Source organism: Musa acuminata, chromosome BXJ3-1 (assembly GCF_036884655.1).
Source record: "Musa acuminata AAA Group cultivar baxijiao chromosome BXJ3-1, Cavendish_Baxijiao_AAA, whole genome shotgun sequence".
NCBI classification, from domain to species: Eukaryota; Viridiplantae; Streptophyta; class Magnoliopsida; order Zingiberales; family Musaceae; genus Musa; species Musa acuminata.
Genome location: NC_088349.1, coordinates 10836338 through 10851585, shown reverse-complemented (window position 1 = coordinate 10851585; position 15248 = coordinate 10836338). Strand labels below are relative to the sequence as shown.

The following is a 15248-nucleotide window of genomic DNA, read 5'->3' as shown; positions in this document are numbered from 1 at the left end:
GATACTTACTTCAACGTTCCTATTTTAATTTATTTTTCCGCGGCTCTTATTCTTCAAAATCTCTTGTTTTTATTTTTCTTAAATTGTGATCTTATTTTTTATAATCCCAAAAGTACCCGTCATCCTTCTCCGCTTGTCGCTAGCGTCGCTATCTGACTCATCGCTGCCATTGACGATCTCCTTCACCTTCCCCACGTCCAGGACCCTTCATCGTCAGTTTGCCTAGGTCAACCACCTCCTCGACGACCTCCTCTGTCTTGTTAATGCCCATGGCCCCTTCCGCTCCAGCGTCATCACCCTCAAGAATACTCTAACGACAATCAACTGAATCCACAAAAATAAGAAGTATCATCATTCTGGAGAAGTATACTATGACTAAACGTTTGCTTACGAATAAACAAAACGATAATTTAAGAGCCAAAAGCCATACATTCAATAACCAGTATTCATCAGCTCGATCAAGTACCGGTGTCAAAACATATAGTTTGATACAGAAACAGAACTGCTTATTTTCATTTTTAATTACGTTATTCAATAACACCAGATTGGTATAAGTTGGCATACCACCTGCTATACTAGTATTGTACCAGTCATATATATTAACAAAATCAGTATTGAACCGAGATTTAAATCTTTGATTTAATTCATTTCTGGCAATAATATATACATATATATGCAGAGAATTGATACAAAAGAATTCTGAAACACACTCAAACCAGTTATCTGCAAGGGACTTGAACTATTGTCCTGGCTGAACAACAGAAGAATACTGATATCCATACAAAAGAATATTGGTGTCGGACGATAGGTACAATTGCAAAACCGGTTTGCTTACCACCTGGTAAGCCAGATGCAGTGAGCTTACTGCGCTGCAAAAACCATATTGGACCGAACTAGACAAAATTGCATGATCTACGTCCTAATTGGCCAATGAGATGGCAAATACCACCCCATACCAGCTAGTTCAGGTGGTATTTTAAAACTTGGTATTAAGTATCAAGAACCCCATTCTTGGAATATAAGTCTTTCAATGCTAGAAACAGTAATTACCATTTATAATCGATGGTCATTGTCTATGTGAAATTTCTTTAAGGATTGAAAACTAGAACAAAGCAATATAAGGTCATTAAGAAAAACCATAGTTGGGACTTCGGACATCACTGTCTATTATGTGAAATTTCTATGAAGATTGAGAACTAGAACAAAGCAATATAAGGTTGTCAAGAAAAACCAAAGTTGGGACTTGGGACATCACAGCTTCTTGTAATGAGGAATATGCAGTAAAAGGTTCCGATTCATTTATAAGGAGGTCGACCAAGAGGCCATGCTAACACTGTCAATGCATGTGATTAAAATAAAATAATCAAGTTAGGCACTATATTTTTCAGACAACAATGATGCTTTCAAATGAATTCAACAAAAAATATTTGGCAGTAGTGATCCTACCTCAACAGGAGTTGCCAACACTGAGAGATAGTGGATTGCTTCAACAAAAATTCCAGACTTCCATTTAGCAAGGCCGACAGTGCAAATTGCTTGTTCATCAGCACTATATTCAGGGCATTGTCCATCCCTTACAATAAAGAAAAACATAGGATTAATATAAGATTAAAAAAACAAGCACGCCCAAGTATACATTGTTATAAAGACCATATGCATTTGAAAACATATGCAGCACCAAGCATACAAGTAGCTAAACAATTCATGTTCCAAAATATTCACCACCTCAGGCAAGAACAAAGAGATCCTCAGAACTTCAGACACAGTACGGTTTCCACCGAACCATTACTGCAGCATATTAGTTGGCTGAAACGAGCAACAAAGGTGGTTTAAGAAACAATTAAGATGCAGCGACCACAATCACTGCTCAGATAACTTTCTATCCCTTTTCTTCTATGCAGTGTGGCATGACATTCTAACCTTGACCATCCGATCGCAGGCAATGGTTAGAGTATCAGACAAGTTTTTCCTTCTAGAAGCAGAATTAGTTCATGCAAGTTTATCCTGCAAAGATCAGGCATTTTATCTGGTCATGCCAAATGGTAGACCAAGTTAGCAGACTGACACCCCTTGAAGAGTTAAAAGATGGATATAGAGAAAATCTGCATTTGATCAACAAATTGCTTATTTGGTCAATTGATCAAACCTTGACAAAGTTCCCATACTACAGAATCATAAGAAACCTATGTGGATGAATATGCACTCGTCATTAGTGGTGCGTTTTCCGTAATAAGACCCCTCCTTTTCATGTCTTCTTCCAAATTTGAGGCAGCAGAAATATCATTCTGCATGAGGTAACCTCTAATCAAAATATCATACACCACAGCATTTGGATCAATCCTTCTGTTTAGCATATCATCAAAAACCTACTTTGCCTCAATCATAAACCCTTTAGTTGCTGAACCACAGATAAGTGAGCTAAAGTTAAGCAGATCAGGATAAATGCCCTTCTGAACCATCAATCTCTTTAGTCTCAGTGCCTCAATTATATCCCCTTCTCTACAGTGGCCAGCAATTTTTCAAGTGTAGCTAAACTTATATGGAGCTAGACCAGATTTTGGCATATCCATGAAAACCTTATCAGCATCATTTGTATTCCCTTGCTTGCACAGCCCATCGACAAGTGCGGCATAGGTAACCTCATTAGCTTCTTTCGCTTTCACAAGATATACTTTTGCCTCCTGCAAAAGCCCATGCTTGCAAAGCCCGCCGAAGTCGTGGACAGATCAAGCTCAAAACCTTTAATGAGCATTTCATTATGCAAGTCCAAGCCCTTCTTCACATCCCCTGCTTTGAAATGGACATCCATCAGATTGTTAAAGATAAATTTATCTAGAATCAGGCCTCTTCCCTCCATCTCCTTTCTCATCTCTAAAGCTCTATACAAATGACCGTTATTGCAAAGTTCCCAAATAACCCTCCCATATCCCTTCACATCGAGACGGATTCCCCTCTCATACATTCTACTCAAATATCTCATTGCCGTATCAAAATCTCCTTTTTTGAAGTACCATCTATCAAGGAAGTATAGACCACCACATTTGCTGGCACCCCTATCTCGTGCATCTTTTCAAACATCTCTACCGCTCTCTCCAGCATCCCCTTCTTACAGAGAGCATCAACAAGTGCATTGAAAGTAAATACATTTGGCAGCACAGAAAGACTTGTCATGCGATCATACAAGTCCAGTGCCATATCCAAACGATCGTTCTTGCAGTATCCATCGATCAAACACGTGAAAGTTACCAAATTTGGAGAAATCCCTAAGAACTGCATATCATTCAGTGTGAAATACCCCATTCTCAAGTCGCCCAATTCGCACAACATATTGACGAGAATGCTATAAGTAACCACTATCGGGGAGTGAGCCTTCAACATCAATGCAAAGAATGCTGTAAGTTACCGAGGCATTCCACGCTTGCCGAAGGAGCTCATCATGGTGTTGTAGGTGACAATGTCGGGATGGGGCCCACACGATTGCATACTGCTCAAGATGGCGGAGGCCCCGCGACAATAGCCTTCGACGATGGAGTTGAAGATGACGACGTTGGCATCGCAGTCGAGAGCGGGGAAAGCGACGTCCACGAAAGCCTGGGCCGACCGGGGGCCACCGTGCCTAGCGAGGAGGGAGACAGCGGAATTGAGGGCCGAAATGTGGGGCCAGAGTCCACGGGAGACGAGATCGCAGAGGAGCTTGAGGGCGAGATCGCCGACGGAGGCGAAGACCAGGCGGTGGAGTGGCGGTTGCTGGCGTCGTGGGATGGGGAAGCAGGAAAGCTTTCGGAGTTTGGCAAAGAAGGGCTTTTAATATGAATCCGGAAGTCCGACCCGTTTTGGCAAAGAATATGGTTCGGGTATGTGTGTGGGTCCGGAAGACTCACACACACAAACATATACATATTATATATATATTTATATATATATATATATATGTGTGTGTATATATATATATATATATATATATATATATATATATATATATCACACTAATTTTTATATTTATCGCTCTTAATTTTATCTGATAATGTGTATTTCTTATAAAATTAAAAGCTTGGAAATATGTTATTATTGGCTAAAATTTTATGATGTTATATATTACACATCAGAACAGCTTCTTGACTTCCGTACCATCATCTCCACCGTGTGTTCTAGGTTTGGCGACCATAAAAAAGAGTCGACTTTGGAGCCCTTATCAAGCAGACGATGCATCAAAACTGGAAGAGGCTCAACGAGTTTGCAGCAGACTTTGACTTCCTGAACTGGTGACTGTTGTCGTAGTAATCTATAGGCCATGGAGAAGCCATGGATGGGAGCGCAGGGTGAGTACACTGCGCTTTCTCCATCAACAAGCTCGCGAGTCTGTCTCATCAGACTGATGGTCATCGTCGTGGTTATCTATATAGAGATCGTAAGGGAACCATTAACGGTGGAGTTGCAGGAGGGCACAACATGGACATGTGCATCAACGAGCTCAGCATCTGACTTTGACTGCTGCATTGAACCGGCAGTCCTTGTCGTGGTCATCCATAGATCATGAAGCAGTCATGAGCTGTGGAGTTGCAGGAGAGAACGACCCGGACGTCAACACGGTGCTGCGTGCCATCGACAAGCTCACAAGCATCAAAACTGGAAGAGACTCGCGTGCATCTGACTTTGACTTCTGCAGTGAACTGGTAGCCTTCGTCGCGATCATCTTTAGATCGTATGGCAGCCATGAGCGGGTGGTGAAGTTGCAGGAGAGCACGACATGGACATAAACCCACCGTGTGCGTGTGCCATCAACAAGTTCACAACTGGATGAGTCTGCGTCCTGGCTTTGACTTTTGTAATGAACTGGTAGTCCTCGTCACGGTCATCTATAGATCACGAAGCAGCCATCAGCGGTGGAGCTGCAGGAGAGAAAGACATGGACATAAGTGCACTGCGTGCCATCAACAAGCTCACAAGATATCAACGCGAAGAAGATTCACGGAGTCTGCATCTGACTTTGACTTGTGCAGTGAAATGGTAGTCCTTGTCATGGGCATCTGTGGATCATATTTGAAGCAACCATGGGTAATGGAGTTGCAGGAGAGCACGACATGGCCGTCAGCGCACTACGTTCAAGTGGAAGAAGAATGAGAGAACACGTAACATGGAGCTCTTCCCATTCGTTATCCATATAGAACAGTTGGACGGCCCCTCAACTCTCATCCATGGAGTTGCATGTCATTTCCTTGCCTGCTTTATCTGTGCCCATCTTTCATTGAAAAGTGCTCGGGAAACAGAAGCGCCATGTTCATCATGTGATCGAGTGGAGTCACACTTTTCAAAGTCACCCACCACCATCATATCACATAGCAAGAGATCCCATTCTATAATTCTTCTCAAATTTCACATATCTAGAATAAATAAATTAATATACTTTGAGTTTCTTTTTGGTTGATGATAGAGGGTTTGAAAGATTTGTGAGAATTATACCTAAATATTTCAGAGGAGGAATAGTCCATCAACAAACCTGATACATTATAGAAAGAGGCCCTCTCCAAGTATACTATACTAAGAATATTCCTTAATAACATAAAATATTAATTTATTCTACACTAGATTGAACTTGACTTAGCATGGAGTTCACAATTAATTAGTTCTTAGCATGAACTTGATAATGTATATATATATATATATATATATATATATATATATATATATATATATATATATGATTAAATTTTTTTGGTCACATATTTGAACCAAGAAAAGAAGGTAAAAGAGATATTTATTTGAATACCTTCATTATAATTACATTTGTCATTTATGTTTGTTAGTGCATTATTGTGCAGTAATAGATTGCATGGTCAAATTCACTGTGAGCATCATATACGTTATTTAATATAATAAAATATATATTTTAAATAAAAAATAATTAGATATTAGGTTAAAATTTATCCGAGCTTATTCACCCATCAATTATATTAGTTTTTATCAAAATTTATACTAAATTACATCGATAACTCTTTTTATTTCTTAATGTATAATATATATATTCTTGGATCGAGTGATGTTTCAAAACCCAAATCGATTCCAACCAAGCCAATTCTAAGCTAATTTAGATAACAATACAGGATACAATGTAATAAACACCACTTCTATTGGTCAAAAATTGGGTCAAGTCAAATATATTTTGTATGTATTCTGATCTATCCTAATCCAAATCGCCAATTAAAGTGAGAGTTCAACTCTAACACACTTGTATCCCTATTTTTGCTAGATGCACATAGCTAGATAAAATAATATTATTATATTTTATGAAAATGTTGCCATCAAGGATGGCTTCCTAGCCGATGTTGAGATCTACATCAAATGGATACAAATTGAATTATATTCTGAATGTTCCATTCATATTTTGAAGATAAAATATGATACTCCCTAACATATTCTTAATTCCAACTATTATATATAGACCTTATTGAAATACTTCAACATTACTTACAAATCATATATGCATATAGGAGAGGGGAGTGAGCTCTTTTTCTTTGCTAGTTCAGACTATAAGATTGATTTTTATATCTATTATATTTGGTAAGGGGTTGTGTCATGAGATATATTTTTTTTTTGTGAGCCAAATAAAAATATAACTCCCTATAGATGACTTCTATACCCAACATTGGGTCTATTCTTTTCCATTTGGCTACAGCCAGACTCAAGCCCATTAGCAACTGCCACCAATCAATCAAATCATGAAGCCACCCAAGTACATTAAATAGCTCCCAATCCAGGAGTCTCTGAGGGGTCCCAATATTAACTGCAAGAGACCTGCATGCACCCATGAATGGAGAACAATACAAAAACAGGTTGGTAGCCAAAGAAGCCTCCCCCAATCATGGTCACAGGTCCTGCCAATTATATGTGCCAAATTCATCCCCCCCTTCCATCCTCCCACCCACACATCTTTTTTTCCTCCTTTTGTAATTTGATTCCATCAATTAGTGTGCAATAAAGAAAAAAAAAAGGGAAATACCCCCAAGATTCCCACATTCCAATCCAAGGCCACTTGGCACTTTTCTATTGGTGGCATTTTACTTTTACCACAGCCGCTTCTAAGTTGTATTTCACTATTTTATAAACCCGTATTCCTACCTGTAATGTTAATGGCGCAAAATAACGGACCCAGGCCGGGCCCACGTGTAATTCCAAAGCTTCCCCCAATCACAAGACAGGTAGTTGTGGAAACGAACAAGGCCACTTTGGTCCTTTTCTGCACACCCTCTGCCATGTAATTATTTTCGCCACCCAATTTATTTACTTACAGCTATAACTATGACGTTATTGGTGAAAATAGTGGGTCCGGGTCGGACCCGACCTCACCTTTGTGCAAGAGGGTAACGGGAGAAAGGTGTAGGAAATAGTTTTACTCGTTTCGCCGTCTCTCTCTCTCTCATTAAGGAGGCCATCAATAAACTCATAACTCTCATTAAGAAAAGCGAAAGGACCCCAAGAAAGGACACACCCCAACAGTGGTATCCTCTCTCTCTTCCCGTCTCCTCTCACTCTCTCTCTCTCTCTCTGCTCCCTCGCTCACAGTGATCTTTGGATCGAGGGATCGGTCGACGAAGCCGCGGTTCGCAACTCTCAGGCGTCGGGTGCTCTCGATCTTTACGTGGATTTGATCTGAACCGGGTCGGGTTGCGGCGGAGGGGGTTTCCCGTTGACTTTCCCGCTCTGCTCTTGGAGGAGGTTCCGGCGGATCCGGGGTGTCAAATCTTGTCGAGCTTTGGATTGGAAAGGTTGGGCATGGAGGTTGGATAGGGATCTGTGGGAGGTGGGGTAGAAGTGGTGATTTGAACAAGTTTGTGGAGTGATTGGCGGGATTGGGGATTGTCCGAGTAAGCGAAGGTTCGGGAATCGGAGGTGCGAAACATGAGCGTGGGAAGCAGCTACGCGAGTTCCAAGTTGGAGAGTGACAGAGTGCCGGATAAGTTCCCGGTGGGGATGAAGATTCTCTTGGTGGATGACGACCCGATCTGCTTGGCTGTGGTTCAGCGTATGCTTCTTAACTGCCAGTACGATGGTGAGTTGCTCTTTGCACCCCTGTTTGTGCCCGAAAGCTTGCGTTTCTGAACTCGTGCTGGGTTGTGTTGGTCTTTTCAGTTATTGGGAATCTGAGGTTTTAGTTATGAGCTGGCCCTTGATATGTCTTATTTTTGTTCCTTAAGCAATTTGATCGTTTTTTATGGTCTTTTTGCTTACACATTGGCATCGGACACCGATGTGAATGTGGGCGCATTGTGGTAGTCTAAGGATTACATTAACATGTGGAAAACTAAAAATCTAGGACCAAATTTACAGAGATTGAAGTAAAAAAATGACTTTACTGGCGAAGCATACAACTCCTTTATTCTTCTTATATTTCAGATCCTAACATTAACTGGAAATTTAAGTGAGATACTTTGCTGGATATGCAACTAGTCATTGCTTACTAATGTGAATCTGTGTTGAGTAAGTTACTCCGTTTGATGCTAGTTTCTACTTCCGAAAGTAAATTTAGCCAACCAATGAGTAGCGACACTGTTTACCAGCACATCTAATCCCTTTTGGGTTTGGGTTATTGAAAGGAAATTGCTAGTGTGGTGTACTTGATGATCACAATGTGACGTGTTAGGCTTTTTGACTGATGAATGTGGTTACATCCCTTTCTTGTTTAGCATATTGGAAAAAGTCTGAATTATTAGTAAAGATTTGTAGTTGTCTTAGAAGGTAGGCGTAATAACGTTCTATTTTACAGCTTGCTAGCCGATCCTAGGAACTTATCATTATGAACATAATTATTCTGTTATTTTAAGACATTCTAGGCATTTCCCTGGGAACCTTCTTTTTCAGAAATTTTGTAGTCTTTGGCAATCAGCATAAACGATCACCATCAACATTTGTAGTGACAGTTCCTACCTTGGTTGACTCTAACTTGTCTGTGCCTGGTTGGAGTCTGTGTTGAACATATTTTTGTGCAGGTTTGAAACTGGTACTATTTAAGCTTGATTCAGAGTTATACTGTCATAGAGCCAAGGGGAAAAGGAGAGAGGGGGGACAGCGGGAGCTGGTTTTCATTATCATGAGCTTATGCATCCACATTTACTGCTATAGGAATGTTTTATGGATCAAAACTTCAAAGTATGTTACTGATGCTGGGTTCTAAGTGACCTGCAGAAGTTTTAAATGCTACTGATGGAATCTATCTAGTTAGGATATATAAGATAGAGTAAGCATCAAATTGATGTTATTGATTTGCCTTAGAACTATCAGTCACATAACTTTATAATCCACCTATACTATAGAGAAAGAAAAACTACCTCTGATACAAGTTCCCTTTGAAGATAGTGAAAAGTATTTACTGCTTGAGCCATGTTCCTTTTTTTCACTGCTTATGTTGAGGTTTTTTGCTTCTTTTCTCTGGTTCCTTACCTGCTTGCTTGCTTGCCATTAGATATTTGTAAAACATTTTGAGTGGTATTGCATTTTAGTTTAAATGGACATGCATTTGACATTATACGGTACAATGCCAATAACTCGAACCCTTTCTTACATCGACAATGCTCCTCTGAAGTTTCTTGTTTAGCTCTAATCATGTAATTATAGTTTTTAAAATATTCAAAATAATAATGCTCTTCTTCCATTTTTGTAGTTACAACTTGTTCTGAGGCTACAAGAGCTTTATCTCTGCTAAGGGAGAATAAGGGTGCTTTTGATCTTATAATCAGTGATGTTCATATGCCTGACATGGATGGGTTTAGGCTACTCGAATTAGTTGGTCTCGAAATGGATCTACCTGTTATCAGTGAGTACTTAGTTTTTCTATATTCATTATATGCATCTGGGGTTCTGAGCTATCCTAGAAACATTTACTATGCTTTATGCGTGAATCTGCAGTGATGTCTGGTGATACAAGATTCAATGTTGTGATGAAAGGAGTCAGTCATGGGGCTTGTGATTTTCTAACTAAGCCTGTCCGTATGGAAGAGCTACAGAACATATGGCAGCATGTTGTAAGAAGAAAATGGCTAGATAGTAAAGAAATAGAGCGTTCAGGTAGTGTTGAAGAAGCTGATCGCGGTAGACAAGTCACAGATGATTCTGAATATGCTTCCACAGTGAATGATGGAATAGATTGTTCATGGAAATATCAAAGAAAGAAAAGAGATGCTAAAGAAGAAGATGACAATGAGTTAGATAACATAGACCCTTCTTCATCGAAAAAACCACGTGTGGTGTGGTCAGTTGAGCTCCATCAGCAGTTTGTCAATGCCGTGAACCAACTAGGAATAGACAGTATGAACTTTCATGACTCATGTTTTATTGGATAGCAACAATAAATGCTTTTCTAACTATTAATTGAAATGAATTGACCATACAAATTTTGATTCTTTGTAAAGAAAACATAAGCTTGACTTTGGAAAATTTAATCAAAAACTCTCTATGTTCCTAAAATTTTTTGCTGGATTTTGCAGAAGCTGTGCCCAAGAGAATCCTAGAATTGATGAATGTGCCTGGTCTGACTAGAGAAAACGTTGCTAGCCATTTGCAGGTTTGTCTTTGAGCTAGCTATTCATTTTTGTGCAATGATGCTGCTCTTCTTTTTAGTTTCTTTTTGTGTTTCTGTGAAATTGGAACCTATCACATGCTCTGATCCTTTTTCTGGCCATCTTACCAGATCAATTTGGTTGTTCATGTTCTTGACATAGATGTTTAATCTCATATGGTACCTATGAATTGACTTATTGTCTTAAGAGTCCTGTTAATCAACAAAAATCAACTTCTAGAAGCAAAATAAATTGGCATATATCATGTTGACAAAGTATAGATGATATTAGTGAAAATTTGCCTACTTGCTATTGCTAATAGACTAAAACATGATATAAGATTGTAGAACACTGCTGTCTCAAGAAAATCTTTTATACTGTTTCTTTAGATTTTGAGATTTTTATGCCAGTTCATATTGTAGTTATTGCTTTGAAATTTATCTACAATTTATGCATAAATTGCGAAGCGGATCGGGTATTGATGTTGTACTCAATCAAAGATTATGTTACCCTTGAAATTCTACATTAGAGTATGGATGAGATATCTTTTTATATAAAGGCATAAATGCACTTTTATTAATCGAAGTACAGATTTTAGAGCCAACCATCAGAATTTACTAGTCTGTACCAACACATCAAGAACAAGTTTAAGATAGTGACCATCCTAAACAATAAATTCATATGACAATCTCAGTGACAGTAAGATGTATATTTAGACATGCATGAACTCCAACATTAATAGAGCCAACAATACAAAGACAATGCCTTTGACCAAAACAGGAACCAACCATTAGGCACAGAACATATTGCATAGCTAACATTAGCAGTACAATATCATTAACTGTAGTCTTGCACAATAGTAGTTAATCTTTCATTGTAAATATGAGCAATTGTACCATTGGATGCTTTCGGTAATTGTTAGTTCAGAAGTCAATACTTGGATTGATGCAATTTACATGTCAAAAGAAAGATACTGGGGGCTTGAAAGAGCACCCATTTTATTGCATGTTTTGCCTTGACTAGTTTGGTAACTGAGTTAACTGATGGGCATGAAAGCACATAATGATTAATCGAGACTCATTATTCTGCCTATGTCAATGTAGTAGTCATATAACAATATGAGCCAATTTCCATTTTCAAGGAAATATTATCTAAGTTTTTCCCTGTGAAATCTGGATTGTTATACAATAATGACGATAACCTTTTAGCATTTTAACATGTACAGAAGTTCAGGCTTTATCTGAAGAGATTGAGTGGGGTAGCTCAACACCACACTGGACTTAATAGTCCATTATATGGAGCTTCTTCAAATGCAAAAGTGGGTCAGCTGGGAAGATTTGATTTCCAAGCTTTGGCAGTCTCAGGTCAAATTTCGCCAGAAACCCTGGCTGCCTTGCAAGATGAGCTCTTAGGTCATCCTCCTTGTAACTTAGCGATGCCAACAATAGACCAGCAAGTGCTCCAACAAGCTTCAGTGCAACGAAATAATAGTGTTACTTTTGAACGAGGAATAGCATTTGGTCAGCCTTTATTAAAGGGCCAGGCAGTATCCTCTTTTCCTGTTTGGCCCGCAAACGATCTTGGTGCTCTGGGCTCTGCCAGCAACCTTGGAGGGTTGAATACTTCTCAGAACAGTAACATGCTCATGACGATGTTGCAGCAGCCACAGCCGCAGACTGTGCCGTCAGAATCCAATCATGCTATTAATGTCCAAAGATCTTGTCTGGTTGCCCCAGCAAAATCATCAAACAAATTTCAGGTTCAGGGCAATCCTATGCATATAAATCAGGACTCTACCATAATCTCCTCCCAATCTTCAGCTAATTTTCAACCAGGGAATGCTGTTGTTCCGGTGATTCAAGATTCTGCGGTAGTTACTTCTCACTCATCCACCAGTTTGAAGACGGGGAGTAACCTTTTTGTTACAAATCATAGATCCACAATACTCCCCTCTCAGTCATTGACTGGCATTTCACTGGGGACCGATTCTGGGCTTCTAAATCAAGGTTCTATAATAGTCCCTTCTCAACCATTAAACAGTTCTCAGGCTGGGAGCAACTCTATTCTTAGCAGTCAGAACTCCATGGTAGTTCCATCTCACTTATCGGGCTCATTGAGGACAGATAAAAATATTATTCCTATCACCCATAACTCAAGTTTGAATAACAGTAGCTCACTTGTGAATTACAATCGCCTGCCCACCCAGTCAAATGTTATGCCATCCAGCATGAAGCAAGTATTAGATAATTTAGCTGCAGTAGATAGTTTCTCAGTTCCTGTATCAATGAATTCACAAGTGTTATCAAGTACAGGTAGCAGCACTAGTTGGCAGTTGCATAGCCCTGACATTAGCATTAGTCATCCAAATGGCACACACAGTCTTGTGCCTAGTTCTTGTAACATTGAAGCCACTGATAGACTGTTGGTAAAATTACCTGACAAGGGACTAGGGAAAAATCTCGGTTTTGTTGGTAAAGGTACCTGTATCCCAAGTCGTTTTGCTGTGGATGACATCGAATCTCCAACAAATGACTTGACTAATAGTAGTGCTTACACTGGTGATGATGGATATCTACAAAATCAAGATATTTTTGGAATTAGTGGGACACTTCAGAGTGGACATTGTGCTACCACAAGTTTCAAGTGATCTCACGAAAGTTTCAGTAAGACTTGAACCCTTCACGTGCATTATGTAATTATTTGAACTGATGGCTTCTTACTCTTGACTTTCAGTTTTTATGTTTTCGAGGCCTAACCTTGATTGATTCTAGCTGGTTTGCTTGTGTGATATAAAGACTCAAAAAAGTACACTTTTATGCCTTATACATGATGATTGATTGATTGTTTTCTGGGTCCCACTTGTCATTTATAAACAGCCTAACGAGTGTTTTCTGGCAGTTATGTTAGAAGCAATATAATGAAAACAATTTTAGGAGCAACACAAATGAGTTAGCTATTGCTCATCAAATGTCATTCATTTCCTGATTATTGTTTGTTTTTTTCCCTGGATTTATTTTGTAATCACATTAGGACCGTGTATTGCTATAGAATTTGTGAAGGCATTCATACTATCTGGTGACTACTCTAAGTTTCACTCCAAGATTTTTTCCGCTATCCTTGTTATTAAGATTGCTAGTCTTAGTGATTAGTAATGGGACAGTTGCTCCTGAATTGTCTTTCAGCTGGCAGATTGTATGACTCCTAATATGCATATGTGTTATTACCCTCCCATGTAGTTGTTTGAACGCATCATATGTATGGCTTAAACTGTCGGAGAAAGGGCTCCGCATGTAAAATACCTGTTGGCTTCAAGAGTCCCATATTTTATGTGCATTATGAATGAAGGTGGATAGCATGAAGGCATGTTTTCTCCAGTTCACGTGCAGACTCTGTGGTCTTAACTTCTTTCATAACATGGTAGAGATAACATGCATATTGTTATAGATACATCATTGTAGACATCTCTGTTATTTGGTTTCTGATATAAAGTTTATTTCTTCAGCTGTACATACTTCAATCACGATCCTCGTTTTCAAATGCACCTTTACATTGTGCATAAATTTTGCTAAGAATCAAACACTGGCTGTGGTACCCATATTAAAATGTTATCGGACGAGTGCATATTGATGGATATGGTATGTTATGCCTTGATATGCTTCAGTGTACTAGTAATAAAAAATAAAAAGAAGTTTAATATCTGGATATGGCCAGTACACCGGTATAATAGTATCGTACTCTTTATAAACTGCCATATCCGAGACCTCGTATTTTAGCATGTCCATGTTGTGTTGTTCCGCATGGGAAGAGTTTTAACCAGTCACTTTGTTTTGTAGGTAAAGTTTGGCTGGATGACTTACTGATCATGGCGGCATATCAGTTGGTATTACACAAGATCTCCAATTGCTCTTTCTTAAGTTCTCTGTTGCTTGTCATGTTGGAGCGGAAGAAATCTTTATGGGATTCTTTTTTACCATCCCCCAAGATACCAAGTTATCAAGTTGGTCCCCAGCAACGTAATTATGAGAGGTCATTGGTGGTTAGAAATTGCTTCGGTCGATTATGTTTGCAAGTTGTGGATCGAAGTAAGAAGCATCGGTTGTCAGAGTGGTAGTTCTTTGAGCTAGTTAATTTGATACAAATATATATATATATATATATATATATATATTTATATTTATATATCTATATATATGTATAATTTCTCTCTGTTTTCTTCAGCAAAACGATGTGATGGAAGTGTGAGGTAACATTGGGACCTGCTCAGCGGTCATGTAATTAATTGTCAGTTGATGGGCGTGGTAGAAAAAATTGGTGTACATTAGTAAGTATGAGCGAGGCTCATTGATAACCTGTGTACCTGTTCTCGTCAATAGTTGTGGTTTTTATGTCCATTCGACAGCAGCAGTAACTTGCAGCTGATCTTGTCAAGCTTTTTCTGCATTCGCAGACCAGCTTTCTTCGTGCGTAGTAGTAACAGTTGTTTGTTTTGTTGGATGCTGTTTACTGCCCATAGTTGTTCAACAGTCTACTCTCTCTCTCTCTCTATATATATATTGAACTACATTGTGTTAGGTAAGCAATTACACATAGATAGGTGGGATATGACTGGAGTTTCCCTCACATTATTAGTTCTTTCTTTTTGTATTATTCTCAAGTTGGGATTTTCATATTTACTCATTCATTCATTCATTCTTTCTA

General features: G+C 39.0%; 2 protein-coding genes across 3 annotated transcripts; one reads left to right on the top strand and one right to left on the bottom strand.

The window, feature by feature from the left end:
• Positions 1-157: 157 nt before the first annotated feature.
• LOC103994973 (pentatricopeptide repeat-containing protein At2g01740-like) lies at positions 158-3300 on the bottom strand. Its single transcript, XM_065136345.1, has 4 exons — positions 3012-3300; positions 2673-2787; positions 1447-1573; positions 158-310 (listed from the first exon to the last, which is right to left on the bottom strand). Exons 1-4 carry the CDS (start codon positions 3298-3300, stop codon positions 158-160), a joined length of 684 nt encoding a protein of 227 aa, XP_064992417.1.
• Positions 3301-7465: 4165 nt separating this feature from the next.
• On the top strand, positions 7466-15044 carry LOC135629083 (two-component response regulator ORR21-like). Of its 2 annotated transcripts, none has more exons than XM_065136253.1 (6): positions 7466-8047; positions 9656-9808; positions 9901-10299; positions 10479-10555; positions 11776-13213; positions 14384-15044. In XM_065136253.1, exons 1-5 carry the CDS (start codon positions 7897-7899, stop codon positions 13195-13197), a joined length of 2202 nt encoding a protein of 733 aa, XP_064992325.1. In that variant the 5' UTR covers positions 7466-7896; the 3' UTR covers positions 13198-13213; positions 14384-15044. The 2 variants fall into 2 exon arrangements, with proteins under 2 accessions (XP_064992325.1, XP_064992326.1); XM_065136254.1 differs by having other exon boundaries at positions 11776-13242.
• The last annotated feature ends 204 nt before the right edge of the window (positions 15045-15248 follow it).